The 24,431-nt window shown below is 48.4% G+C and overlaps 1 protein-coding gene across 2 annotated transcripts; it reads left to right on the plus strand.

Annotated features, from left to right (window-relative positions):
• Nucleotides 1-248: 248 nt before the first annotated feature.
• Nucleotides 249-24,428, plus strand: LOC102563336 (malignant fibrous histiocytoma-amplified sequence 1 homolog). Of its 2 annotated transcripts, XM_059722536.1 has the most exons (13): nt 249-3,238; nt 3,542-4,025; nt 5,200-6,079; nt 6,932-7,223; nt 12,262-12,448; nt 13,847-14,037; nt 15,359-15,625; nt 15,743-15,840; nt 18,153-18,310; nt 19,346-19,505; nt 20,402-20,472; nt 21,178-21,284; nt 24,251-24,428. In XM_059722536.1, exons 2-13 carry the CDS (start codon nt 4,007-4,009, stop codon nt 24,266-24,268), a joined length of 2,448 nt encoding a protein of 815 aa, XP_059578519.1. In that variant the 5' UTR covers nt 249-3,238; nt 3,542-4,006; the 3' UTR covers nt 24,269-24,428. The 2 variants fall into 2 exon arrangements, with proteins under 2 accessions (XP_059578519.1, XP_059578518.1); XM_059722535.1 differs by lacking the exons at nt 249-3,238; nt 3,542-4,025 and having other exon boundaries at nt 4,657-6,079; nt 15,359-15,840.
• The last annotated feature ends 3 nt before the right edge of the window (nt 24,429-24,431 follow it).

The following is a 24,431-nucleotide window of genomic DNA, read 5'->3' on the forward strand; positions in this document are numbered from 1 at the left end:
TCTGCCTGCAGAGGTGTGGCACAGCACTCCTGGCCTGAGTCAGCCTGGCCCCATGCATGCGCGTGGCTGCACAGACACAGCCGGACAGCAGCTCCCTGTCAGTGCAATGGGGCTGGCGGGAAGCAAGACAGCCATGGGTAGCTTGTTGAGTGGGGAGGGAGCTGCCTCGGAATGATTGAGCTTGGGGGGGAGGGGGGCGGTATGGAGCTGGGGGGGTATGTGGTGGGGTGGGGGGGTGTGCATGCATCTCTATGTGCACGCACGTCGGTGTGCATCTGCATCTGTATGCATCTGTTTCTGTGTATGTGTGTGCATGTGTATCTGTTTACTGCAAGGAGAGTGTGTTTGTCTCTTTCCATATGCAGAGAGTGAGTGAGAGTAGAGTGTGTGCCCATCTGTGTTCATGCCTGTGTGCATGTATATGTTTGGCCATAGCAGGGGAGGAGGGGTGAGGAGCAGGGAGAAGAGGGGGGCATGTGCCCCCTCCATCCCCAGCCCAGCAGGGTCTACCGCCCCTCCCCTACCAGGACCAAAAGACAGGGATCCAGGAACACACCAGTGTCTACAGATGTGTTAATCACCTTGAGATAAAGTCCAGAGTAGATGAGCCAAGTTTTTCAAGTATAAACTAGTGAGCATGCAAGCGACAAATCCAATTCTATGCAGACTGCCAGCACCAGGAGAGGAAGGTGCCCCTCCCCCACCTGCAGTCCAGCTCCTATGAAGGTAGGGGGGCCTCCAATTTTGTTTGTCCAGGGCCCCAGTACACCTTAATCCACCTCTGTCTCTTCCACCTCACTTTCATTCCAGCTCCACCCAAAGTATAGAACCAACTGCCTAGCAGTGGCAGCAGCATTTCTGTTCAGGCAGGAGTGAGAGTCAATTGAATTCTCATGGCTTTTAATAAAAGCTACCCAGTTCCTTCTGAAGTCTTCATTTCACAATTGTTAGTGAACCCCCTCTTCTTTTTTAATGGTCTTGATGTTCCACTAATCAAGTTAGCCTTTTTCTGCTATTCTGCTGTCTGTTGGCTGCTCCTGGTAATGTAGCTCCTATGTCACAACTGTTTTTTTAACTCATTCCAATATTATATTGGTTTTTGCTTCAATTTTAAACTGAATAATATAGCCCTAGCATGCTAGCGTATGATATTAGTAAAGCTTCTTTCTACTTGGAGAAAAATGTTTGTTGCTGTATGGGATGATGCACCACACCATCTGCTCCCCCTTTTCAAAATCCTAGATCTGCCCCTGGCTAGATTAGTGTTTGGAGCTCCCTGGATTCAGTTTCCTAAATTGTGAGTTTGTTGGGTAGGAATGCGTTGAGGAACTTCCAGAATCAAATTAACCAAGTAAACTTATGCCAGGAATTTTTTTCCAAGAGAAAATGGACTAGCTTTAATATGCAACAGACCTTTTTAAAGAGCAGTAAAACACGTAGGCATAGTTATGAAATATTACTATGTAGAAGCTGGATTTCTAAGAACACTTTTTAAGTATATTGGCAGTACTAATTTGTAGAGGATAACTGAATGATTTGGTTGATGTACAAAAAAGCTGCAGACAAAAGTAGGGAGCATAACAGACTTGATGAGCAAGCTATTGAACTGGATTTTGGGTGCAGTTTTCAAAAGTGCTTGCGTCCTGTTGGCCTGAGCTCCCATTTGTCTGGCACTTTTGAAAGCAGGAAATGGATTCCCAAGTGATTTCCGCAATGTTTATTTGAACAATTGAACAGTCATTCATTATAATAGCTATCCATCATATATTAACCCTTGGCAACAAGTGTATATGCACACTGTTTAGGTTAAACGTAGTCCGTATTTAGAAAAGCACCTTCAGTTGGCAAGTGCTTTACTAAGTGATGGGCTGTGAAAAGTACCAATCAAACATCCAGTAGAGCTAGTAGGTCTCTCGTTCCTGTGTTTCTGTCCCTGCTTATGAAGTGACTGCTGACCAGCGGGCACTCCTGAATGTGTTACAGGAATGTGCTGCAATAAGTAGATGGCCCCACTGCTTTAAAAGGCCATCTCTTGATTTGAGGGAAAGGGGCTTCCTTTAAGAAAACCTTGATTGTATACTAACAATCACTGAATTTGAGTATAACTCTGGCCTAGACATGTTTAACTGGTACCTATATGTACTGAGCATTTGTCTTACACTGAGTAGGACAGAGAAAGCATCTCTGACCTGGAAGCAGCAGCACAGTCTTAGGCCTGACAACCTTTCAGTAACAGCAGGCTAAATTAACACAGCTCCATGGACAGCCAGTAGATGGTGGATTCTTGCACAAACGTGCTTACTAGGCAAGATAACATCTCTGCGGGCTGGGCTATAGGTTGCCAATGCTTTCAGCAGGCTTTGCTACAAATTGGCCCCATACCCTCCCTAAGTGCCATTCTGATCCACTTCCCCTGCCTGATCTGCTGCTCTGCTTTCTGCTTCCTGTTTTATCTGCCACTGGGCCGCCTGGCCCTCCCCAGTCTGCCATGTGCTATACACAGAGGTTGCCAGTGCCACTTGTTGCAGGTTGGCCCTGCAAGCCAGATGAGTGGTATAGAGCTGGTCTGCAAGCTGGATTGGACACTGGGCCCAGTGTTGCCTCTTCCTGCCCCAACACTGGGATTGGCCCCTGGAGCCCAGCGCCACCATCACTTGGTCCAGTGCACTGGACTTGGGTGCCTGATCCAGTGTGCAGGGCCCAGGGCTCCCCGTGGGTCTGGAAATCTGGCAGCAGGGCAGCCGTGCCATCCATATTGAGGTAAACATGGCACGCAATAATTGTGGTGTGTTTAGGCTTGGCAGAACTCTCTTTTTGTTGTTTTAATAATTTAGATGGCTAAAATCAATGTTTATGTTTAAGCCTTTGTTTTGATTTTTATTGATTTAAATGTTCAGGATTGGGCAGAATTAGGGGTGTGGGTGGGGCAGACAGTTTGGTAATGACAGTAAGCTGTTAAACACTTTATAAAAAACGCATGTCAAAATATAAAAAGTAAATATCCATAAATCAATACATCACACTTACTTTAAATCATTCTCTTCGTTCAGCAGGAAAGAGCCTGGTGGGCAGAGACCAGAAGAGGGCAGCAGCAATCCCAGAGCTCTGGGAACATGGGGAGAGGCTGTGGCTGCCCTCAACCTCCATCGCTTAGCCCGCCCTGTCTGGGCAGGGCCTGGCTGGCACTGGCCTGGAGCCTCAAATACCCCCTGCTCCTTCCCCTCTTCACCACCTTTGGGTAGGGGTTTAAGTAGCTTGTTATCTCCCTCCAGCCTGCTTCCCCCCACCTGTGAAAAGCAGCTAATTGCTTAATTTATGAGTCATTAGGCTGGGAATGAGTAGCTAACTGCCTTACTGACCAGTCATTAAGCCACCCATTGTTTTCCTCTTTAGTTCCTCCATCTCTCTTCTCCAGTGTCCAGTAACAGTCCCCTTTCTATAAATGTAGTTTATTTGTGGTGGAAATATTTTTCAGTTGTGTGTGTGTGTGGTGAAATCAATGTTTATCAGTTTTTTTTTTTTTTAAATTGAATCCTGCCAGGCCTAGGTATGTTCCAGCCATCAACATGCATCACATTGTCTACAGCCCCAGAGGATGGGATAGGGGACGAGCAAAGCCATTCCTTGGTCGTCTAGCACACTGCTTTTCTAGTATACAGGCACCCTCTGTGCAGCCGTCCTTCAGGAAAGGTTGTGAGAAGTAGATCTCGAAACAGCTTTAGCAGCGGCACCAACTAATCGGAGGTTGCTGGAAGCAAGTAGCTGCAGTCCCAAGAGAATCTCTTCTCCCAGGAACCATGTACGGTAACAAATGCCCAGCTCCTCCATTGCGTTGTGCAAGGCTGATGCAGGTTTTGAAATCGGATGGAAGGAAGGGGAGGGTTGAAGGAGCTGCTCAGAAAGCAGCGGGGTGCAGTGTCATAAGGAGATGAGGAAATGAAAACAGGAGTCAGCGTGTCCAGTATAGATCCTGTCACGGCAGCTGCAGCACCCTACAGCCGACAACATGGCCAAGCACAAAGCCTGTGAGTAGGAGCTCTTTTCCCCTCTTGCTCATGTCCAGCCTAGACTGTTGCTTGTTGCCAGAGGGAGTGGGTGGCAGGTATAACTGGGGCGAAGGGACGACTACTTTCCCTTCCAGTTATAAGAGTGGAGAATGGGGTGAGAATACTTCTGAGTTTGGCTTCTGAGCCTGGAGCCATGTTCAAAGGAGTCCTGCAGCTGCTGTCCTGGGAGAAGGGAAATGAGTCTGTGACACTTACTTCGATTTAAAGTGTCCTTAGAGACCCATCCTCCCTGCGACAGAGGAGGTAGCCAGATAGCTTGGCTTCTGCTTGAGAGAGATGTAGTCACCCTATGACCTCACTTTCTTTCCAACAAATTTGAATCAACTTCCACTTCCCCCATGTCCCTCCTGTAGCGGGGCCCTTACACCCAAGCTCTAGTCTAGGCCCTTGCACAGGCCCCAGTAGCTGTTCCTTGTAGCTACGAATTAGGTGGCTCTTGCTTGTGTCCAGTCCTGTCCCTAGTCAGGTATCCCATAATGAATCAGCTTGGGGTGCTTCTGAATACGGGTATGAGGGAGGACCTCAAGTCGACTCTTAGCCTCTTAACTGTCACTACATCTTGCTGGCCAGTAGTTATATGGCCTTTTGCTCTGCAGTGTTGCAGACTGAATAAGGGCTAGCTCTAGAAGTTGCTCTCCTTCCCTGTCTCAGTGGTCAAGTGCTGTGCCAGTAGGGGCTAGAGTCTTCCAGGTGCCTATGAGATTACCTGCCTAAGCTATTGTCACTTAAAGATCACACAACAGTCTTCCTCTGCTTTGGCTCTTGACCAAGTGACAGCACAGTGCAGTGATCTGACTTTTCTCAGCTCATCTCTCTTCTCTCCCCACCCTGCTTTGCTTATTGTTCATTTCCTCTTCAGGGTGACTACACAGTACCATGTGGCAGATACAACATGTAGACAGTCTGCTGCTAAAATAGATCCCACACTTTGCCTTAGAAATGGCACCTAAAAGAACCCTCTTGTGATGAGCTTGGGGAGGGTCAAGAACAGGGGTCAAAGACCCAGTGGCTTGCAATATCCTTTCAGTCCCCTGTATGGGAAGGCAGACTTCTGGGAGGTGAGAGGGCTAGCAGGTGGTAAGCTCTTGAAGGAAATTTGGTGCTTAAACTAGAATCATGTCACATTCATCAGGTCAGGAGCTAAGTGACTACCCACGGGAAGTGACTCTCTCCACCCTGAGGCTCCGAGTGCTGCCTCCTACTGTCTTGTGTGACACCTCGCTGGAAAGTCTAAATCTGGACCGCAACAAGCTGAAACGCATCCCTGGGATCTCTCAGCTCTGCAACTTGAAGAAGCTGATATTGTCCAAGAATGATATTGCTGACTTTCCAGAGGAAATCCAGAGTCTCGTCCATCTGGAGAAGCTGGACCTGAATCAGAACCAAATTCGGGTCATCCCGGAGGGGATCTTTTCCTGTCTTCTTAAGCTGAAACACTTGCGGTTGAACAACAACCGTCTTAGTGACCTCCCCAAAGACCTGGCCACTTGTCAGGGCAGCCTCCAGTATCTCAATCTCTCCAACAACTTGTTCCAAGACATCCCCCAGGCTGTCTTGAAACTGGCAAGTTTGCAGGACTTCTACATACAAAATAATATGCTGCACCAGCTGCCCGTTGGGCTGTTCACTGGGCGGCCACTGAAAATGTTCAAGGCAAATGGGAACCCTCTGAGGGAACCTCCCGGTGAAGTCTGTGCTGGGGGAATCCGGCAGATCCTGAGCTACTTCAGCCAGCTTCAGACATGCCAGGCACAAGAGGACCGGAGGGTGAAGACTATGTTCCTGGGGGCCTCGCTGGCAGGGAAATCCACCATCTGCAAGAGCCTACAGCAGAGACGAGCAGTCCCATTGTCTAAGGAAGAGCGGACCGTTGGGATTGAGATCAGCGAGTTCCGCATCCAGGACTTCACGTTTCTTTTCTGGGACTTTGCTGGCCAGCTGGAGTACTACATGACTCACCATGTCTTCATCACCCCCCAGGCCCTCGTCATCCTAGTCATTAACTTCCAGCAGTAAGCACTATATGATCTGAGTGTGTGTTTAGAGAGTTTGCAATCTAGACAATTGAGGTCTGTGGAGGAAAAATCTGGACAGAGAGAGAGGAGGGGGGCTTATTCAAAGTCAGGCAGCAGGTCCATGGCAGAGCTGCCAATGGTTCCCTGAGGCCCAGGCCACAATCCATGTCTGTGAGACCTAGCTGCCTGCAGTGTGAATACCATCTCGCTGGGTGGATCCGAGGCCCTTGGGTCTTATCCTAATATTTGAGTCTATCAGTGTGCAGGAATGAAACTTTTGGTGCAGAGCAATTGTTTCGGCTGGATGCACCCAGTGCCAGGGCATTTCAAGGAAGGTGTTAATATGAAACCACTGTTCAGCATTTGCTGTATGCCTTGTGTCTGCTCTACAGTACAGAATGTCTGCCCCAACACTAAGCTTGAAGTTTCAGGGTAGGTCCATTGGGCTCAAAGCAATACAGTGCGGGGATGCACAGACTGGCTCTGTACTTGTTGGGTCCAGAGCCAGAATCAGTTATGACAGCAGTACGGTACCCAAGTTAATTAGTTGACTTCTCTCCCAAGTGAGTTAGCCTGAGTGCAGAGCTACATACATGTAACTATGTACACCTGGAATCTAGAGCTCGCTTGGTTATCTCTGCATGGTGTACTTGGCTCCACCACATGAACTGAGGGACCAACTGATCCTCTAGTCCCTCTGTTCAAGCTCTAGGGACTTGTGTTTGTTACTGTGGCAGGCCTATGCTGACCCAGATGCATCTTGTTACCACCTCACTTCCCACTGCCAGTGCCCAGAGTAACCAGCTGAGAGCCTAAGGTATGTGGGTTTGTTTGTTTTTTTCCTTTCAGGTACCAGCTTAATGACAAAGTCTTCAAGGAGCTTGTTGGTTTCTGGATCAACAACCTCTTCATGCGAATCCCAAACTCAGTGGTCCTCCCAGTGGGAACTCATATAGACTGTTGTGATGAGGGGGAAGTGGAGGCAAAGAAGCAGGATGTCATGAACAGGATTCAGGCCATGCTGGAGGAGAGGAGGACAAGTCTCATCCACTTCATCAACAATCTGGAAGACAGCGAAGAGTCAGAAATCTACGTGGACCAGTGGAACAGACTGAAGGAAACGGAGAGCTGCACCTTAACTGTAGGGAATGTGATTTATTATGGGTCATTGTAGGAGTGCAAGCGGCTGTGCAAACCAGAAGGAGATGCATCCCCCTGCTCCAAGGGGCTAGTAGGACCCAGGAGCCACTAAGCATCATCCACAAAGGGGATGTCTAGCCAGCATCTGTGGCCCTCCTAGGAAGGGACACTCTCAAGCACACCTTACCTGCCTGTTCCTGCTCACTTATCCCAAACCTGAAAATAGGGCAGTGAAGCTACTCTGAGGACACTGCCCTTGGGACCCCCATCTCTGGTATGCTTGAGAGCAGCCGTAAGGAGATGCCCCTGCAGTGAGCTTCACCTCTGTGTTTCTGGGGTTGGCGTGTGTCAGAAGGAGCAAGAGGGTGGGGTGCGCTCAAGAATATTCCTCCTGCAGGGTGCCAGCGCACAGTTAGACCTGTCTTAGATTTCTGCTGGTGCCCTAGTCTGCTTGGCTGTGAGCTGCTCACCCTGGTACCCAAATGCTGTAGGAAGCACTTGCGTGGCAAGTTTCGAGGAGCCCTTTTTTGTAGCTGGTGCATTTAAAAACAGACCAAGAAAAGGGTGGAATTTGGAAAGAAAAATATTGAATCCTCCCCTCCCCCCACCACCCTCATCAAAATTTCTTAAAAACCCACAAACCTTTTCTTTGTCTGTCTTTACACGTGCATCTTTACACATGCTCGAGGGTTGTGTGTGTGGGGGGGGGGGTGCGATTTTAATTGGAGCAGTTAAATCTAGTTAAAATCTGCGCTGCATCCCATGTATTCAATGTTCCATGCTTCGAAATGGCAGCAGGGGCACTTTAATAAAGTTCATCAAATGAGCTTTAGTTAAAGTGCCCTGCCACCATTTTGAAGCACAGAGGTGCTGAATACACGTGCTGCGGAGGCTGCTCTGACTAGTCGAGCACGTTGGAGCAGCCGTCCAGCACGTGTGTAGGTGCCCCCTAGAATTCCCAGTGCTCCATGCAGCCCAGCCGAGCCAATTAAGTTATCCTGCTTTGTTCCTGAATGTCTTTCTTTTCCCTCCCACTAAGCTGTACCCAACAAGGGGTGGGAGAGGAATCTTTGGAACTGCTTCTATTCCTTTCTGCTTCCCGTTTGTTTTCCCTGTGCAGTTAGGTACCCCTGAAAATACTGCATGGGCTACTAACATGGCCACTATTACCATGATACCCCAGGCCTTGATGGTCTCTGTGTTCACCTTCATAACTATTCGGGTAAGGAAGTGCTGTTAGCCCATCCATAGGTGAGGCACAGAAAGCTTGTGGCTTGCCTGAAATCCCTGAGGAAATCTATTCTGCAGCTGGCAGTTGAACCCAAGTGTCTTGAATTTCATTAATACCCAGCCCCTTTGGACAAGCCGCCTTTCTGGCTGTGGTTGCCAGTTACCTAACAGCTTAGTTTCATTTGCCATTTTTTTTTTTGTTTAGCCAAAAACAATCTGCTACTTGTAGGGTGGCCACTGATGCATCCCTAGAATACAGGACATCCCTTTGGTGGGAGGGGGACAGGGACAGCAGTCCCCTCGGCCAATCAGTGGTGGGGGCCACTGGGGCCTTGGCCAATCAGCAGCAAGGGGCGGGACCACTACCCAGACATCTGCTGGGAGACACAGACGGCAAAGTCCCACCGCTCACGCAGGTTTCTAACCTGTGTACAGGACCTCCACCTGACACAGGAGGTACATGGTCCCACTAGGGGGAATGCCATACTGGATCTGGTATTGGCAACGGGGGATGACATGGTAGGGGACCTACAGATTGGTAGCCACCTGGGGGACAGTGATCACCTCATAATAGAATTCAACATAAGATGTCAAGTGGGTAAGGTAACTAGTAGGGTGAAAGTGCTAGACTTTAGGAAAGCTGATTTCAATGAACTCAGGCGATTAGTCAAGGACGCACTGCAGAGTAGGAGTTTTGAAGTGATGGGAGCCCAGGAAGGGTGGCTGTGCCTTAAGGAAACGATCCTTCGGGCACAAAGCGAGACGATCCCTGTGCGAGGTAAAAGAGGGAAAGGGGCCAGGAGGTTTCCCTGGCTGACTGCAGAAATCCAGGGCAGCCTATGGGCCAAAAGGGGAGCACATAAAAAGTGGAAACAGGGAGAGATCACCAAAGACGAATATACCTCCTCTGCTCGTGCTTGTAGGGAGGCAGTTAGACGGGCCAAAGCTACCATGGAGCTGAGGATGGCATCCCAAGCAAAGGACAACAAGAAATTGTTTTTTAGATATATAGGGAGTAAAAGGAAGGCCCAGGGAGGAATAGGACCCCTGCTAAATGGGCAGAAACAATTGGTGACGGACAGGGGGGACAAGGCTGAACTCCTCAACGAGTTCTTTGCCTCAGTGTTCCTAAGCGAGGGGCACGACAAGTCTCTCACTGGGGTTGTAGAGAGGCAGCAGCAAGGCGCCAGACTTCCATGCGTAGATCCTGAGATGGTGCAGAGTCACTTGGAAGAACTGGATGCCTTTAAGTCGGCAGGCCCGGATGAGCTCCATCCGAGGGTGCTGAAGGCTCTGGCCGACATCATTGCTGAGCCACTGGTGGGAATATTTGAACGCTCGTGGTGCACGGGCCAAGTCCTGGAGGACTGGAAAAGGGCCAACGTGGTCCCCATTTTCAAGAAGGGGAGGAAGGAGGACCCGGGCAACTATAGGCCAGTCAGTCTCACCTCCATCCTTGGCAAAGTCTTTGAAAAAATTATCAAGGCTCACATATGTGAGAGCCCGGTAGGACAAATTATGCTGAGGGGAAACCAGCACGGGTTCGTAGCAGGTAGATCGTGCCTGACCAATCTAGTCTCTTTTTATGACCAGGTTACGAAACGCCTGGACGCAGGAGCAGGGGTTGACGTCATATACTTAGACTTCAGGAAGGCCTTCGATACGGTATCCCACCCCATACTGGTGAACAAGTTAAGAGGCTGTGACTTGGATGGCTACACAGTCCGGTGGGTGGCGAATTGGCTAGAGGGTCGCACCCAGAGAGTCATGGTGGATGGGTCGGTATCGACCTGGAAGGGTGTGGGCAGTGGGGTCCCGCAGGGCTCGGTCCTTGGACCGATACTCTTTAATGTCTTCATCAGCGACTTGGACGAGGGAGTGAAATGTACTCTGTCCAAGTTTGCAGATGACACAAAGCTATGGGGAGAAGTAGACGCGCTGGAGGGCAGGGAACAGCTGCAAGCAGACCTGGACAGGTTGGACAAGTGGGCAGAAAATAACAGGATGCAGTTCAACAAGGAGAAATGCAAAGTGCTGCACCTAGGGAGGAAAAATGTCCAGCACACCTACAGCCTAGGGAATGACCTGCTGGGTGGCACGGAAGTGGAAAGGGATCTTGGAGTTCTAGTGGACTCCAAGATGAACATGAGTCGGCAGTGTGACGAAGCCATCAGAAAAGCCAATGGCATTTTATCGTGCATCAGCAGATGCATGACGAATAGGTCCAAGGAGGTGATACTTCTCCTCTATCGGGCACTGGTCAGACTGCAGTTGGAGTACTGTGTGCAATTCTGGGCGCCGCAATTCAAGAGGGATGTGGATAACCTGGAGAGGGTCCAGAGAAGGGCCACTCATATGGTTAAGGGCCTGCAGACCAAGCCCTACGAGGAGAGACTAGAGAAACTGGACCTTTTCAGCCTCCGCAAGAGAAGGTTGAGAGGCGACCTTGTGGCTGCCTATAAGTTCATCACGGGGGCACAGAAGGGAATTGGTGAGTATTTATTCACCAAGGTGCCCCCGGGGGTTACAAGAAATAATGGCCACAGGCTAGCAGAGAGCAGATTTAGACTGGACATTAGGAAGAACTTCTTCACAGTTCGAGTGGCCAAGGTCTGGAACGGGCTCCCAAGGGAGGTGGTGCTCTCCCCTACCCTGGGGGTCTTCAAGAGGAGGTTAGATAAGCATCTCGCTGGGGTCATCTAAACCCAGCACTCTTTCCTGCCTATGCAGGGGGTCGGACTCGATGATCTATTGAGGTCCCTTCCGACCCTAACATCTATCTATGAATCACTACAAAAAGCCACCTCCTTCCCTCCCTGGCTGGCTCTGAATCCCACTCCTCCTGGCTGTGCACTGCTCTACCTCTAGGCACAGCCAATAGCATCATGAGGACAAATGATTAATATGTATTTCCACCAATGAACTGAAAAACAGGGCATTTTGCAGTCTGTTCCTCATTAAGAAACAGACAGGGGACATAGGGTTTAAAAACAGGATGGTCTGGTATAAAACAGGACTAATGGCCACCCTCACTACTTGGCTTTGCTCAGCCACTAGCTAGGATCCTTCTTTTTGTACATGCTATATGAGTAAACCATCAAGGAAGCCTAATTTGCTGAACTGTAGACAGAGCATGCCTTGCATTATGCATGGCCTGTTTTAGCTCTGGCTCTTGTGTTTTTTCCCTGTGCGGTTTCTGCCGCATTGTATTTTAATGCAACCCACAAACCCACATGGGAAAATCATATTTGTAATCCTTTTGTCCCTGTTAAAAATATCTTTTTATTTATCATTTTGAATGTTTCATGTTGAAAAACTTTTTGTCAGTTTGCTACTAACAACTGGTCAGTTTTCCCTGCTTACGTGGGTCTCAGCAATGAAAGAGAGAGATACAAGGTGGGTGGAGGGAGGGAAGTGTGACTGTAGAGCAGGGGTGGGTAAAATGTGGCCCGGGGGCCTGATGTGGCTTGCCAGGCCATTCTCTCTGGCCCATGGGGCCCCTAAAAAATTTAGAAAATTAATATTAATCTGCCCTGGGCTGCCTGTCGTGCGGCCCTCGATGGCTTGCTGAAACTTAGTAAGCGGCCTTCTGCCCAAAATAATTGCTCGTCCCTGCTGTAGAGTCACAGTTACTGGCCAGAAGGTTGAAGTCGCCCCTATAGCAGGTTCAGTGCCCGAAACTCTGTTTAAATGCAGAAGGTCATATGCCTTAAATATGAAGTGTGCTAGGTACAACCAAATCTCCCCTCTACACCCATACTTCTGAGTGCCCCATAGAAACTACTTACACTAGAACTTTCTCGTTGCAGATTTTAGATCTGATTTCTGTCAATTGCACCGATTACCAGGACATTAAGAAACTAGAAGCTGCCATTCTGGGACATGTACGGAATGAAGAAATATTCCCTAACGTTATCAGAATGCTGCCCCCGGTCTACAAGGAGGTGGAAGCTGCCATTGTGGATATTGTGCAGAGCGAGGGGACAGCAGAACACGGTAACCATGCAGGAACAGTCCCTAGCTCCGACTCCCTTCCCTCACGTGCGAGGCCATGGACCCCTCATGACTAGGGGCACTGTGCTACAGCCAGTGCCTTATTGTCAAATCCTCCTTAGCATGGTGGTGACTGATAAACTTGGTGGTCCTTATTCCACTGGAAATTAGTTTGCTATTGGAAGACTTGGCACAGCTGGGTGACCACACATAGGAGCTGGGTAGCTTGGTTTGAAGTATCTTAGGTGCAACGGGAGCAGGGAATTCAGTGATCTAGAAACAAATCCTTTACTTCTGTAGGGCTGAGCACTACCAGTTAACTGATGGTCTAGTTGCTTGCCTTCCCTTTGTGCCCATTCTCAGCATATCTGGTGAGGGAGGCTGAGATTTTGGCACAGGGTCTAGAAGCATGGCTGCTTCCTTCCCACAATGTAGCACCACTCTCCTTACCCATGGCCGTCCCAGCTATGTTAGGTCAAGCACGACCTGGATCAGCATAGACACAGGCATCCTGGAACTAGTGAACTAAGAAAACTGTTAGCCTGATTTTCAGAGGTGTTCAGTGCTCCTAATTCCAATGTGAAGTCAACGTGAGCTGCAGGAGCCTCGCACCATTGAGAACAAAGCCATGTATAAGTATCAGAAACTGGGAAGGCAGATGGGATCTTGTAACTGATGCACACATTCCTACTATGCCTACTTCTGTTTTCCTCACAGTTCCCAGACAGGGATGTAGGCATTCAGGCTAGAAAGACCATCTTGAATGTTCCAGGCTTGGTTTCCCTATTGTAAGTTTTCTTCCCGTGCCTGGTAGATCAACGAGGAATGCATTGGGTTAGATTATCAGCTCCTCCTGAGCTTTTCTGGGAGTAAATAGAATGGTTTTATTTTCATTGGAGTAGAAAAAATTGTTTGCCGGTGATCATTGTCCTTGCCACTGCTGAACCCTGGCTCCTGGGAATCATGTGTTTGCAGTGCACAACCCAGTATGTAGGACTTGATCTTGAAAATGCTTTTCATAAAAATGCACCTGCTTATGTGAATGTGGACTGCAGAGCTAGATTCATTATTTGAAGGTCTGTACTTCAGTAAGTGTTTAAAAGTGATGGCACATGCACCCCACCTGCTTCCACATGCCCAGTCCTACCTACCTACCAATTTCTTGGCAAGGTAATAGGGACACACAGCAAACCACTCTGCACTTCAGACTTCCTATGTTCAGTTCCCCCAAGAGTAGCTCTTGTCCTGGAGCAGGTTTTGCCCAAGTGCAGAATACAATTAGTAGTGATATATGATAGCCTTTTTAAGGCTCAAGAGATGACCAGCTGTTGCTTGCTGGCATTTGGGAGCTGTTTGAAATGCTGTTCTAAGTTTCCATGTACCCCTTTTTTCCCCCTCAAGGCATGATGGACCTCAATCTCTTACTCAGTGAACTTGCCCAGAGAGAGAACCTGACCAGCCTTGGCAGAGAACTTCTCCAAGACGTCCTGAGGTACCTCCACCACATTGGATTGATCATATGGTATGAGGAAGTCAAGCAGATGGAAAGCATAGTCTTCCTCCGGCCAGCCTTTCTGATAACCATGTTCAAGGTGAGCAGTGGGGATCAATGGGACTCTCCCCCCATGCCAGGCTGTTACTCTGAGAACTGGCCTTGTGCATGGACAGTGGCATACAGTAAAACACACAAGGTCCTTATGGAGTGAAGAAACCTTGAGGATAATAATTTAACTCTTGGGATGCATCTTGTCAGTATGTCAACATTGCAGCCACTGCTGCTATTAAAGCACTAGCTTTAAATTAGCTAGTTTGGGTACCACCTGTAGTGTGTGGAGCTTGGCATGGGCTGCAAAAACCCACTTAAGTATTTACTCATCTTTTTGGGTGTGTTTTCAGCCTGTGCTGAGTTCTGTAGTTCTGTGGGCTACACTGCCAAGAAGCTGAGATCTACCTTGGGTGTACGGTGAACTCTGACCTTCGGTGACTGCAGCATAGATGTGTCTCAATTTACCTCAGAGGCTTGCCTCAGAAATCTTGCACTTATGCAGCATGTAAGCAGGCTGTCTCAAAGTGCGTAAAGGACTGTTTGCAAAGTATGAGGGTCAGGTGGGAGAGGTCAGTACTATTCCCATTTTATGGACAGGAAAAGCAGAAGCAAAATGACTTTTCCAAGTATGTGCTGCAACCTGTGTCACAGCTGGGAATTAAATTTCAGTCTCCTGCTCTAAGCATTGTGAGGTGGACACCAGTCTACTAGGAATTAGACTGAGAGTGCCAATGTCTCTTCATACAGCCAGGAGATATGAATAGCTTTCAGCCACTACTGATCTGTCTGGACAGCCATCTACAGCTTCTTGGAGCCATCCGATAAATTAACCTATATATATCATAGGCTTAAATGAATTCCTAGGGCTAGGATCCCCTCTCCACTTTCTTTTAATATCCTTTGTACAACCTCAGTCCAACCTTGGTCAAGCCCTTGTTTCCATCTTACTAGTGCAGGCTTGGTAGATATGGCTCTGTTTCCTGGGAGAAGCTGGGTGTCAGCTGGGATGGAGGTAGTTGTGGGGAGGAGGATGCCAGGAGGAAAGGATGGCCCAGTGTACAGGTTTCTGGTCTGAGACTTGGGGAGAGATGGATTCAATTCCTTACTTCTCCACAGACACCTGGTTTGAGCTTGAGCAAGTTGCTGTCTGTTCTGTCCCTCAGGTTCCCATGTGTAGAACTGGGATGAGAGTGCTTTCACCTGCCTCATGGGGGTGGTGGAGATTTGTTTCCAAACCTCGCCCAATTATGAATGAATCCACAGGGATGGGGTGGGGGGTGCATAGAATTATGGAAGAGGCAATTATGCACAAGCGGCAGCTGCTGTGATGGCTCAAGCACCAAGGAATTAATTTCTTTCCCGTCCAGCTCCTTGTTAGGTATCACCTTGTGCAGCAGCTAGAGAGCATTTCGGTGGACACACTGGTGGGGGAACACGCAACCATCAGGGACCAATCCAACTGGGTATGGACATTCAAGTCAAAGGCTATGCTGTGCCAGCAGGCCATGCGTGCCTTAGTCAAGCACCAGCTCCCCTTGGAAGGGCTGGAGGATGTCTTTGAGGAGATGATGGGGCGCAAGTCCCAGAAAGGGAAGCTGTTCAGTCTCCTGGAGCACTTTGAGATCTGCCTGGAGGTGAGGAACACCGAGAAGCTCAACCCAGCAGCCAGGGAGTTTGTGCCTGGGAAGCCATGGGAAGTGACACAGGGCCACAGTGAGGCCTGTTACTTGTTTCCCATGTATCTCAACCAGAGCAAGGATGTTTCTGAGGTGTGGGGAGGAGATCATGCAGAAGATCTCCACCTACGGGCCTACTTCTCACCTGAAGTCCCAGAGAGCTTCTTCCAAAGGTAAGGAGTGGCTCTTCATGATGGACATGTGCCGTGGCCTGTCTGCCTATCCTGAAGTGCAAGTCTCTCAGGGCTATGGTCATGCCTTCTTGACTGTCTGGGAGTCAAGACTGAATTAGCATGACTAAAAGCAAAAGCCATTCACCATAACCGAAAGGAAGGTTGCTCTTGGAGTTAACACTAGACCGGCACTTGAGAGATTGGGGTTCACTTCCCAACTGTGCCACGAACTCTGGGCAACCATAGATAAATTGTTTAATCTCTGGGTGCCTCTGTTTTCTGTCTGTAAAATGTCTGTTGTCTATTTGGGGTTGGTTTGTAGCAGGAACTCTACCTACTGAGCATGCTGGTGTGTCTCGGCTGTGGGGTGTAGGTGCTATTGTAACACAGGTGATCAGTAATGGGGAATGTGATCAGTTCAGTAGCTCAGAGAGTCAGTTGCTATGATTTTTGTTCATCACCGTGTAGGTAAATTGTTGCTTGTTTTGGGGACCTCACGATGGCCTTGCTTTTTCCTGAATCTATGCAATGCCTTTGGCTGGTATGGGGAGTTCTGTCATGGGATCCTGGTTTTCTGGAGCACAGGTCTCCCATCTTCCTAGTTCGGCTAAGCTGGCTATTAATGCTCAGGAGAGCAAAGAAAAAAGCAACCATAGGGAAGTAGTATGGAATGAAGTGCAATAAGCACATTAAATCCTTAGAGGCAGAAGCAAGGTTAGGAGCCCTTCGCTTCTAGCATGTTGACCCATATCCAGTCCATGTAGGTAGCAGCTATTACCTTTTTTCACATGAATTCCCCCCTATCTCCCCTCCCTCCAACACCTGCCCTCAATTTACCTACATCAGAAGTTTTGGCCAATTCCCAATTTGTAGATGTGCCCATCATAAATCCCACCTCCATGGCTAGTGCTTTAAGAGCAGGCACAAGTACTAGCAGATGATCACAGAGTGCTATGGGTTGAAGGCTGGACTCCCCTTGCAACCAAAGGAGGTGCATCCTTCCAGTCAGGGTTGGGTTTGAGACTCAGTGGGGTGACGTTGGGATGCTTCCTTGCCTCTACCTGATCTGTGGTTAGAGGACTTGGGTATCCTCAGGGGCTGAGCCTGCACTTAAATGTCTTTTTAAGAAAAATCAAGTGCAATAGAGGAAAGTAGGATGCAAGAAGAAACCTGAAAGATGGGAGGATACTCTGGTAAACCTACTGGTAAACTTATTGCCTTTCACAAAGGGTTGTCATTGACTGAGTGACGTCCCTTGGAGAACCTGGTTCTCACAGGAGCCATCCTCTTGATCCTGGTGGCTGTGATTTGCACATTCAGCACAGTGAAACAACAAATCCAGAAGCTTGGCCATCTGCCTAGTGCCTGCTTACTACAGAGGCTAGTGCTGAAGGCTGTGGAGTCAACAATGCAGGGAAATGCTGAGCTCCTGCATCGCAGCCAAGTTTGTCCTCTGGAAGATTGCTTATCTCCAAACCTTTGTGGACAGAAAGATGCATCCCATTGTAAAATGAGGCTCCTCTTGTCAGGGGTGTCTTGGAGCTGGAGTCTTCCCATTGTAAGATTCACCCATCCAGTCAGGATATGGGATGGCTTGGTACTCTGAGGGATGTCTGATGGGCTGATGAACATTCATTTGCTTTTAGAGTATTAGAGGGCTTTCTGTTGGGGGAAGCCAGCCTCTCCTCATCTGGGAGCCCCAATGCATTTCCTTCCCCATTCTAATAAATCAGTGGCAGAAATGATCCATTCTAAAGACTATCTGTGTGCATGACACAGATTTATAACAAACAGACACATCTTGTCTCCTTAGCTTTCAGGTGAGTAGTGTTGCCTCAAATGCATGAGGAGGAGGAGGGAGAGAGACCTTAAGGTGCATGTGTGAATTTATAGTAGTAATATTGGGGTTTGTCCCTGAGACGGTTGGCTGCTTAACTTGTACTAAGCACACAGGCTGGTCAATGCAGGGGGACAGCTCTTAGCTTCAGAAAGAGACTTATGATTGCTGGCTCTTCTTGGAGATAGAATAATATGACAGACAAATACACCAGCTGTGTCCATAACCCATGCTAGGTCAGCCCTACATGAGTTTGCTACAGTTGTTGGCCATGGGACTCTGCCCTTGAGCTTACTTGATAAGAGCTTATACTTTTAATATGAAAGACCCTTAATTTTTTCCCCTGTGCTTTTGTCCTAATCAAGATTGGTGATTTGTAGAATTTAAAATGGCTTCATGATACCAAAGATGAGGGGAGGGCAGTATGTGGCAGGGTCACCATCTACAGACTAATGTCTCTGCATTTCCACTGCAGACTCATGGTGAAAGCTTGCTCCTTCTATTCCACCCACTGGGTTGCAAAGATGATGTGCCTGCTCGTGTGCAGTGGCAAGCCTTTGTTGATCAAAGAGAACAACCAGAAGGGATACAGTTATATTGAACTCCGCTGCAGAAAGCCGGCAGAAAGGATAGGTAAGACTAGAAGCCTTATTACTGACTTCTCTGTTGAGCATGTTTCCTGGAAAGGAGGGAGGAGTTTCCATCTGCTGCTGATCAACTTAGGAAACAAGTCAGTGTGTTTGGATACTGGAGGACTTCAGTGCACAAGCAGTACATCTGTAGCACAACCCCTATGTCCTGTCCCTAGAGTTAACCAAGGATGGGTGGTGCTACACATGCTGAAGACCCTATGGAGGTCCCCACAACACAAGGAGCAGTCTGCTTCCCCAAGGCTGGCTTGGGCTGTTGAAGCAACTCTGTAATCTGGGAGAAGATCTAATTAATCAGACTTTCAGCTGAAAGGTTCACACTCAATAGATTTTAATGAAATTGGGGTCCCAACAGATTTTTTTAATGAAAAAACTGTGGACTCGGACAGAGTCCATCATAGAACTGGCTAAGATTGGTCAAAATTTCAGTGAGAAAATATTTTAGGAACTCTCAACAAGCCTGGCATAGGGACACCATAGAGTACTGTAGAATATATCCACACACTGTCTTCAGCACTGAGCTGTGCACAGACATCTGTTCGCATACACCTAACCTGGGAAGTGCCTTGGAGTGGCAGTGAAGCCAATTCTGAAGCACTCCATGGTGGTTCGCAAGTTTTGTGTTTGGCGTACTAGAGTGCGTCTGGTGGGGAGAGGGAGGAACAGCTCCTGGAAGGGAGTGGGTAGGCAGAGTGTGCTTGAGAGCAGCCTTCCTTGAAGAGCGGTGTAGACCTACCCTTAGTCCACAGCTGAGGCTCTTAGGTTCATCCACACTACAAGAAATAACAAATAAGGAAGAGGCACATTGTAGGCTTTGAAAACTTTTTGCTTTACCCAATTCATTTCTTGCTTCTCAAGGATGTTGGGCCTAAACCCAGTTGACATAACTGTTTGCCTATAATCCTGCATGATCAAGCTGCAGTCAAGTGATTCCAATTCTTAGTCTTGGTCAGCCCCAGCTGGGTTACTGAGATGGTCACCAGGAGCTGGTTCTTTCCCTCTTTGTTCATCCCCAAAGAATTCCGGATTACATGGGACTTGGTCATGGCGATCGTCTCCATCATCCGGAAGCTCTCGGATGAGTGGCCTGGGCTCCATATATGCTTGAAAACACCTTGTCGCACTGCGGTGTGTCCTGCAGAGTTTGTTTGGCCGGACCTGGATGGCAAGTCCACAGTGTACGTACACTCTGTAACTTTATAATTTTTGGTAACCCTGTCTTCCTTGCGAAGTGGATGTTGGGATCCAAGAGGTCTCTGAGCATCTTCACATGGCAAAAGGCAATGGTCTGTTTTTTAAAAACAGCAGGTGAAACTGGTTATAAATATTCAGTTTGTTGATGATACATGTTGTCACCTGAGTATCCCAAGACAAGTTATAAAGGTGAAAGCCCTTGCTCCATTTTGAGGCAGATCATAGCCAACTTTACAGGTGAAGGATGTTGGCCTTCACCCCTCTCAGATCATGTTGCCCAGGTTTTGATGCCTAACATTAGGTGTTAGCCTTCCCTTTCTAGAAACTCCTCAAGCCCCTCTATAGGCTTATTGGCTTCACTGGGGAGCTCTGAGTACTTCTGAAAAGCTATACATTTTGCTCAGGTACCCAGCTATGGCTCGTGGTTGGGATTTGTGAAAATCAGGGGTGACTTTGCTGGGAATAGAAGGTAGCCCTTTGAAAAACAGCACCTTAAATATGGGTCTGTAAATGGTGGGCCTTCTTTAGGTGGCTTTGGTACATTCCCTCTTCTGTACTACCACCAGCTCATATTTTGATATGATAAGAGGGAACATGCAGAGGCTCATGTCAAACACTTGGCTTACAGGTATGCAACCTTTGTGTTAAGTGACTTGGCAGAGGTCATTCAGGAGGTCCATGGCAGGGCTGGGAATGAATCCTGTTAGACGCCCTAGTGCCAGCACATTGGTAATGTTTGCTCTTATAGGTTTTCTCTGTAATACTTCAGAAAGCACAATCTGGCAAAAAAAACTTTGATTCCATATTGAGTAGACTTTTCAGGGCTGGAAAGGTGTGTTGTGAGGTTTTGTCTACTGTAGTCTTTTGTCTGTCTTTAAAGGACCAAGGAGGACATTAAAACTTGTGGAACATGTAGCCATCAGTTTCGGACAGAGCTGCTTTTACCCAAAGGTAAGATGCCAGCTGGCTGCAGCATCCTGCCAGAGAAGGAGAGAGAATGAACAAATGAATGACCTCCTGCATGCCCCTGGGCACATCATTCACTCATCTCAGTGCTGCATTGCCTCATCTGTTCATCAGGGATGCTAAGGCAAAGTCAGATCCAGGTGGGGTTTGAGATTTTTTGGGGCAGAGACTGTCACACTGCTGATCTCAGTTGGGGGCAAATAATGCTGATAAGCATATCCAAACTAGGATGTCAGAGCTGGGACATCTGAATTCTTACCCACTTCTGTCCCAACTCAGATTAATCTCACCTGGTACAGATAAGCATGCATAAGAAGGCAGAAAGGGGTGGGTGATGTGGTGCCCTCTAGCTCATCCCTAATAAACAGGTTCCTTGTTTCTAGTGTTTGTTTCTAACAAAGCACAAATTTTCCTAAGAATCTTTTGCAGCCATTCTCTGTTTTTAGGTATCAACATTGGGCCCCACTTGGCTTAACTGTGTCCCTACTTAATCGCTGATATGCTTTGGGGACATTCTGCCCCCATCCTGAGTGGCTTCGTATATTGGCCAAGTACATCCCTCCCCTACTTCATAGTGGCAGTGGGTGAGGGATGTATGTAGGGAAATAGATTCCACTATGGCAGAGTAACCATGGGTTACTGCCTATGTACTGCTGGGGTAGACTGATACCTCTCTGTCTTCCCTTCCAGTTTTGAGTGACGTGGAAGCTCCCCCTGCTCAGCCTGCTGCCCACTACTATGTCACGAGCTATGGAACGACAACCTTTGGCCCTAGCAATGTCCACGTCAGTCGCCAGGTAATGTGGCTGCAGTTTGGTGTGGGGTGCCCTGCTCCTTGGGTTTTGGCTTCCGTTGTTTTTGTGCTTTGGGTACCTACTTAACGCAACCTGATACAGCTCCTGGCGTATCCCCAGTGAAATGGATGATGATCTGGTAGTTAAGGCCCTGGTCTAGGACTTGGATTCCTTGCATGACCTGAGGCAAGTTGCTGAGACCTACATCACTTGAGGTGTTCAGACTCTTTATTGGGAGCAGGGCCTGTAATGGTCTTTACAAGACTTCAGCCTTGGTCTCTGCTGAGTTCTCCGTCTGGAATATGGAGTGAATAGCACTTTTCTGCCTTCCAGGAATGCTGAACTGGGTTAACACTCGTGATGCACTTGGATGACAAAGGATAGGCTAAGTCTTCCCACCGATTTTAATGGGAGTTAGGTCAGGTCATTAAATAGAAAAGTCCCTTTCTGCCTGGCCTCCCTTTCCCTGCCCAAGTTCTGTAAAATGCCCATTTTAGCCTACAGGTCAAACACCCCAATACATGTTTTAAGCCTCATGTGGACTGTTAAATTGGCCTAGCTCAGCCTGCACAGTACAGGCTGAAGAATTTAATTTGGGGTGCCAGCTGTCAAACATCTCTGTGGCCTCTCTCTATTTATATAATCCTTACTGATTTAAAGAATATACTCTGCCACTCTTCTATATAAGTATCTCAGTGCTATTCCTAGATGCAAGCATCTTGATTAAGTTTAAAAAATATTAAAGGGAGAGTTAAGCACCTAAATTCTCTAGTGGGTTATGAAAATCTCACTCGTCATGTATCTAAAAAAGCCTTGAAGCCTGGGCTTTTTTAGATGCTTTTAAAAATAATGGTAGACCCATAAGTTTGTGCCCTTGGAAGCCATTCCTCATAAACCTTCTCAGGAAGTTTATTCTACCCGGTAGACAAAGCCTTGGCTGGGATGCTGTAGTTGGGGCTGGTCCTGCTTGGAGCAGGGGGTTGGACTAGCTGTGACCTGAGGTCCCTTCAACCCTCGTTATCTATGATCCTATGTTTGAAGAGGGGGGGTTCTTCTTCCTCTGGAGAAACAAAATAGAGCAAGAAGCCTGTTGCTGTCCAGATGTGCATATGGACTTGTGTTAATGGGCCTAGTTAAGTTCCAGATGTGACACCAAAGGCAGGATGAACCCGTGTCAGTATATGCCTTGATTTACACACTTCCCTTCCTAATTTATGACTGCTTGATCCATCAGGGAGATTCAAACACCCTTTGCTGTTAGTAGAAAGATGGGAGACATCTGAAAATGCTTCAGGTTTAGGGGCTTGGGAACTCTACATAGGGAACAGGTGTGGAAGTCACTTCCAAAGGTTGATCCGGAGAGTCCAGAAAAGCATAGGCAGATATCGGCACCCCCTCCTCTCTCAAACTACCCACTGGGTAGCTGGCAATTCGCAATGCCTCGGCCTGCTTCTTACACAGCTGCCTAATGGGCATTGACGGTAGACGACTTGAAACCTGGGTGCAGCAGACAGAAGGAGTTGCCTCCTCAGCCATGTGGTTACAGCACTGGGGGGAGAGCAGGCCTGGGCTCTGGTCCCTGATACCAGCACCACTTTTGCATTGCACGTGACACGCTCATTAGTTAGCAAACAAGTTCGTCTGTCGGCAGAGGCTGGCACCCAGGACTCCCCCCTCCTGCTCGCTCTCCATCTGGTCCCACGACTCTTCCACTCGTGGCCCAGCATCAGCAGGAGGGGCAGAGCAGCCTCACCTAGCCAACTCGATAGCCTGACTTCTTTAGGGCATATGCCAGGGGAGTTTGTACCTCCTCAGGGCCAGGTCTTCCCCCACCTGGGTGAGTGCTGTATTCGATGTCATGGAGCCAGCTCTGACACCACTGCCGCCGTCAGCTTTGAGATTAATTTGATGCCATTGATGTGTCTCAGACACGGCTCTCCCTACCATCTCTCTGGATGTTTAGATGCTTCCCAGAACATGCTGAATTGCAAAGGTGCTGAGCGACGGGGTTAGGAGCATGAGGGAGTTGCACTGGAGTAGCTTGTGAGCGGAGGCTCAGGGGATGCTGTAGTCTATCATGGAGAAGCCCGGTGTATTCAGGCACTTCCTGAATTTGGTGGTAACTGGGTCATTTTAACTTCTGCTGTGTGACTTAGGCACCTAAACTCTGCTTAGGTCCCATGGATGTGTCACAGCAGATGCTTAGAAGCTGCCCCCACTTGAGACAGCATCTGTCTGCTACCCAGACTATGAATCTATGAAGTCGTCATCCCTCATGGGGAACCACGTGTGTGTGTGTGATGCGTTTACAGGGGAATCATGCTCCAAGAACTTACTGCTGCACATAGATGCCTGTGACTTGGGTCTTGTCTATGTCACAGAGTAGCTGGCATAACTATGTTGTGGGGTGTGAAAGCATCATGCCCTGGAGTTGATGCATCTAGGCCAGCAAAGCTTCTGATTGTGGACACAGCTCTGATGACAGGAACCTGGTTCTTCCTCTTGGGGGAACTGGCGTGGCAGCACCAGCTGAAAAATGACTTGCATCGGTAGAGCTGCATCAACGTGAGGGAGCGTGCCTGCCATAATGTAAACGTTGCCTCTGGTGGCGCTTTGAAATGGCTAAACCCTGAAGCAACAGTGTTCTACAAATGGTATTTTGAATGGCTGTGCTCCCAGCGTGCGGTAACCACCCTGCTGGGCAGAGGCTACCACAGCCCAGGGGAGTTAATGGAGGCCGGCACCACAAAACAATGCAGCACCTTTCTCCACCCTTGCTGTGGGGCTGGTGGTCTGACAAGTTGGTGGCTCTTGCTGCTCCAGAGCCCCACCCCACAGCTTACCTACCAGACCCAAATAGCCCTCAACTTTTGGGGCTTGTTAAGATTCAGGTCAGTGCTCTGCTGCTTGTCTGCTTTTTTAGCCACTGAAGATGAAACTGCAATTACTTACTCTTTTTCTTATTTCAGAACATCTTGGATGAATAATTGGGCCAGCCAAGGAAAGACTGCATGGGGAGAAGACTGCCCTGTAGTCAAAGCCCTTGGTTCATTCGGGACCATGTCTCATGCACCTTGTTCTGCAAGATGTCTGCCTGTTTAAAGTGCATGTCAAAGCTGATTTTGCAATAAACACTTTCCACCCATAGCA

Source organism: Alligator mississippiensis, chromosome 2, assembly GCF_030867095.1.
Source record: "Alligator mississippiensis isolate rAllMis1 chromosome 2, rAllMis1, whole genome shotgun sequence".
NCBI classification, from domain to species: Eukaryota; Metazoa; Chordata; order Crocodylia; family Alligatoridae; genus Alligator; species Alligator mississippiensis.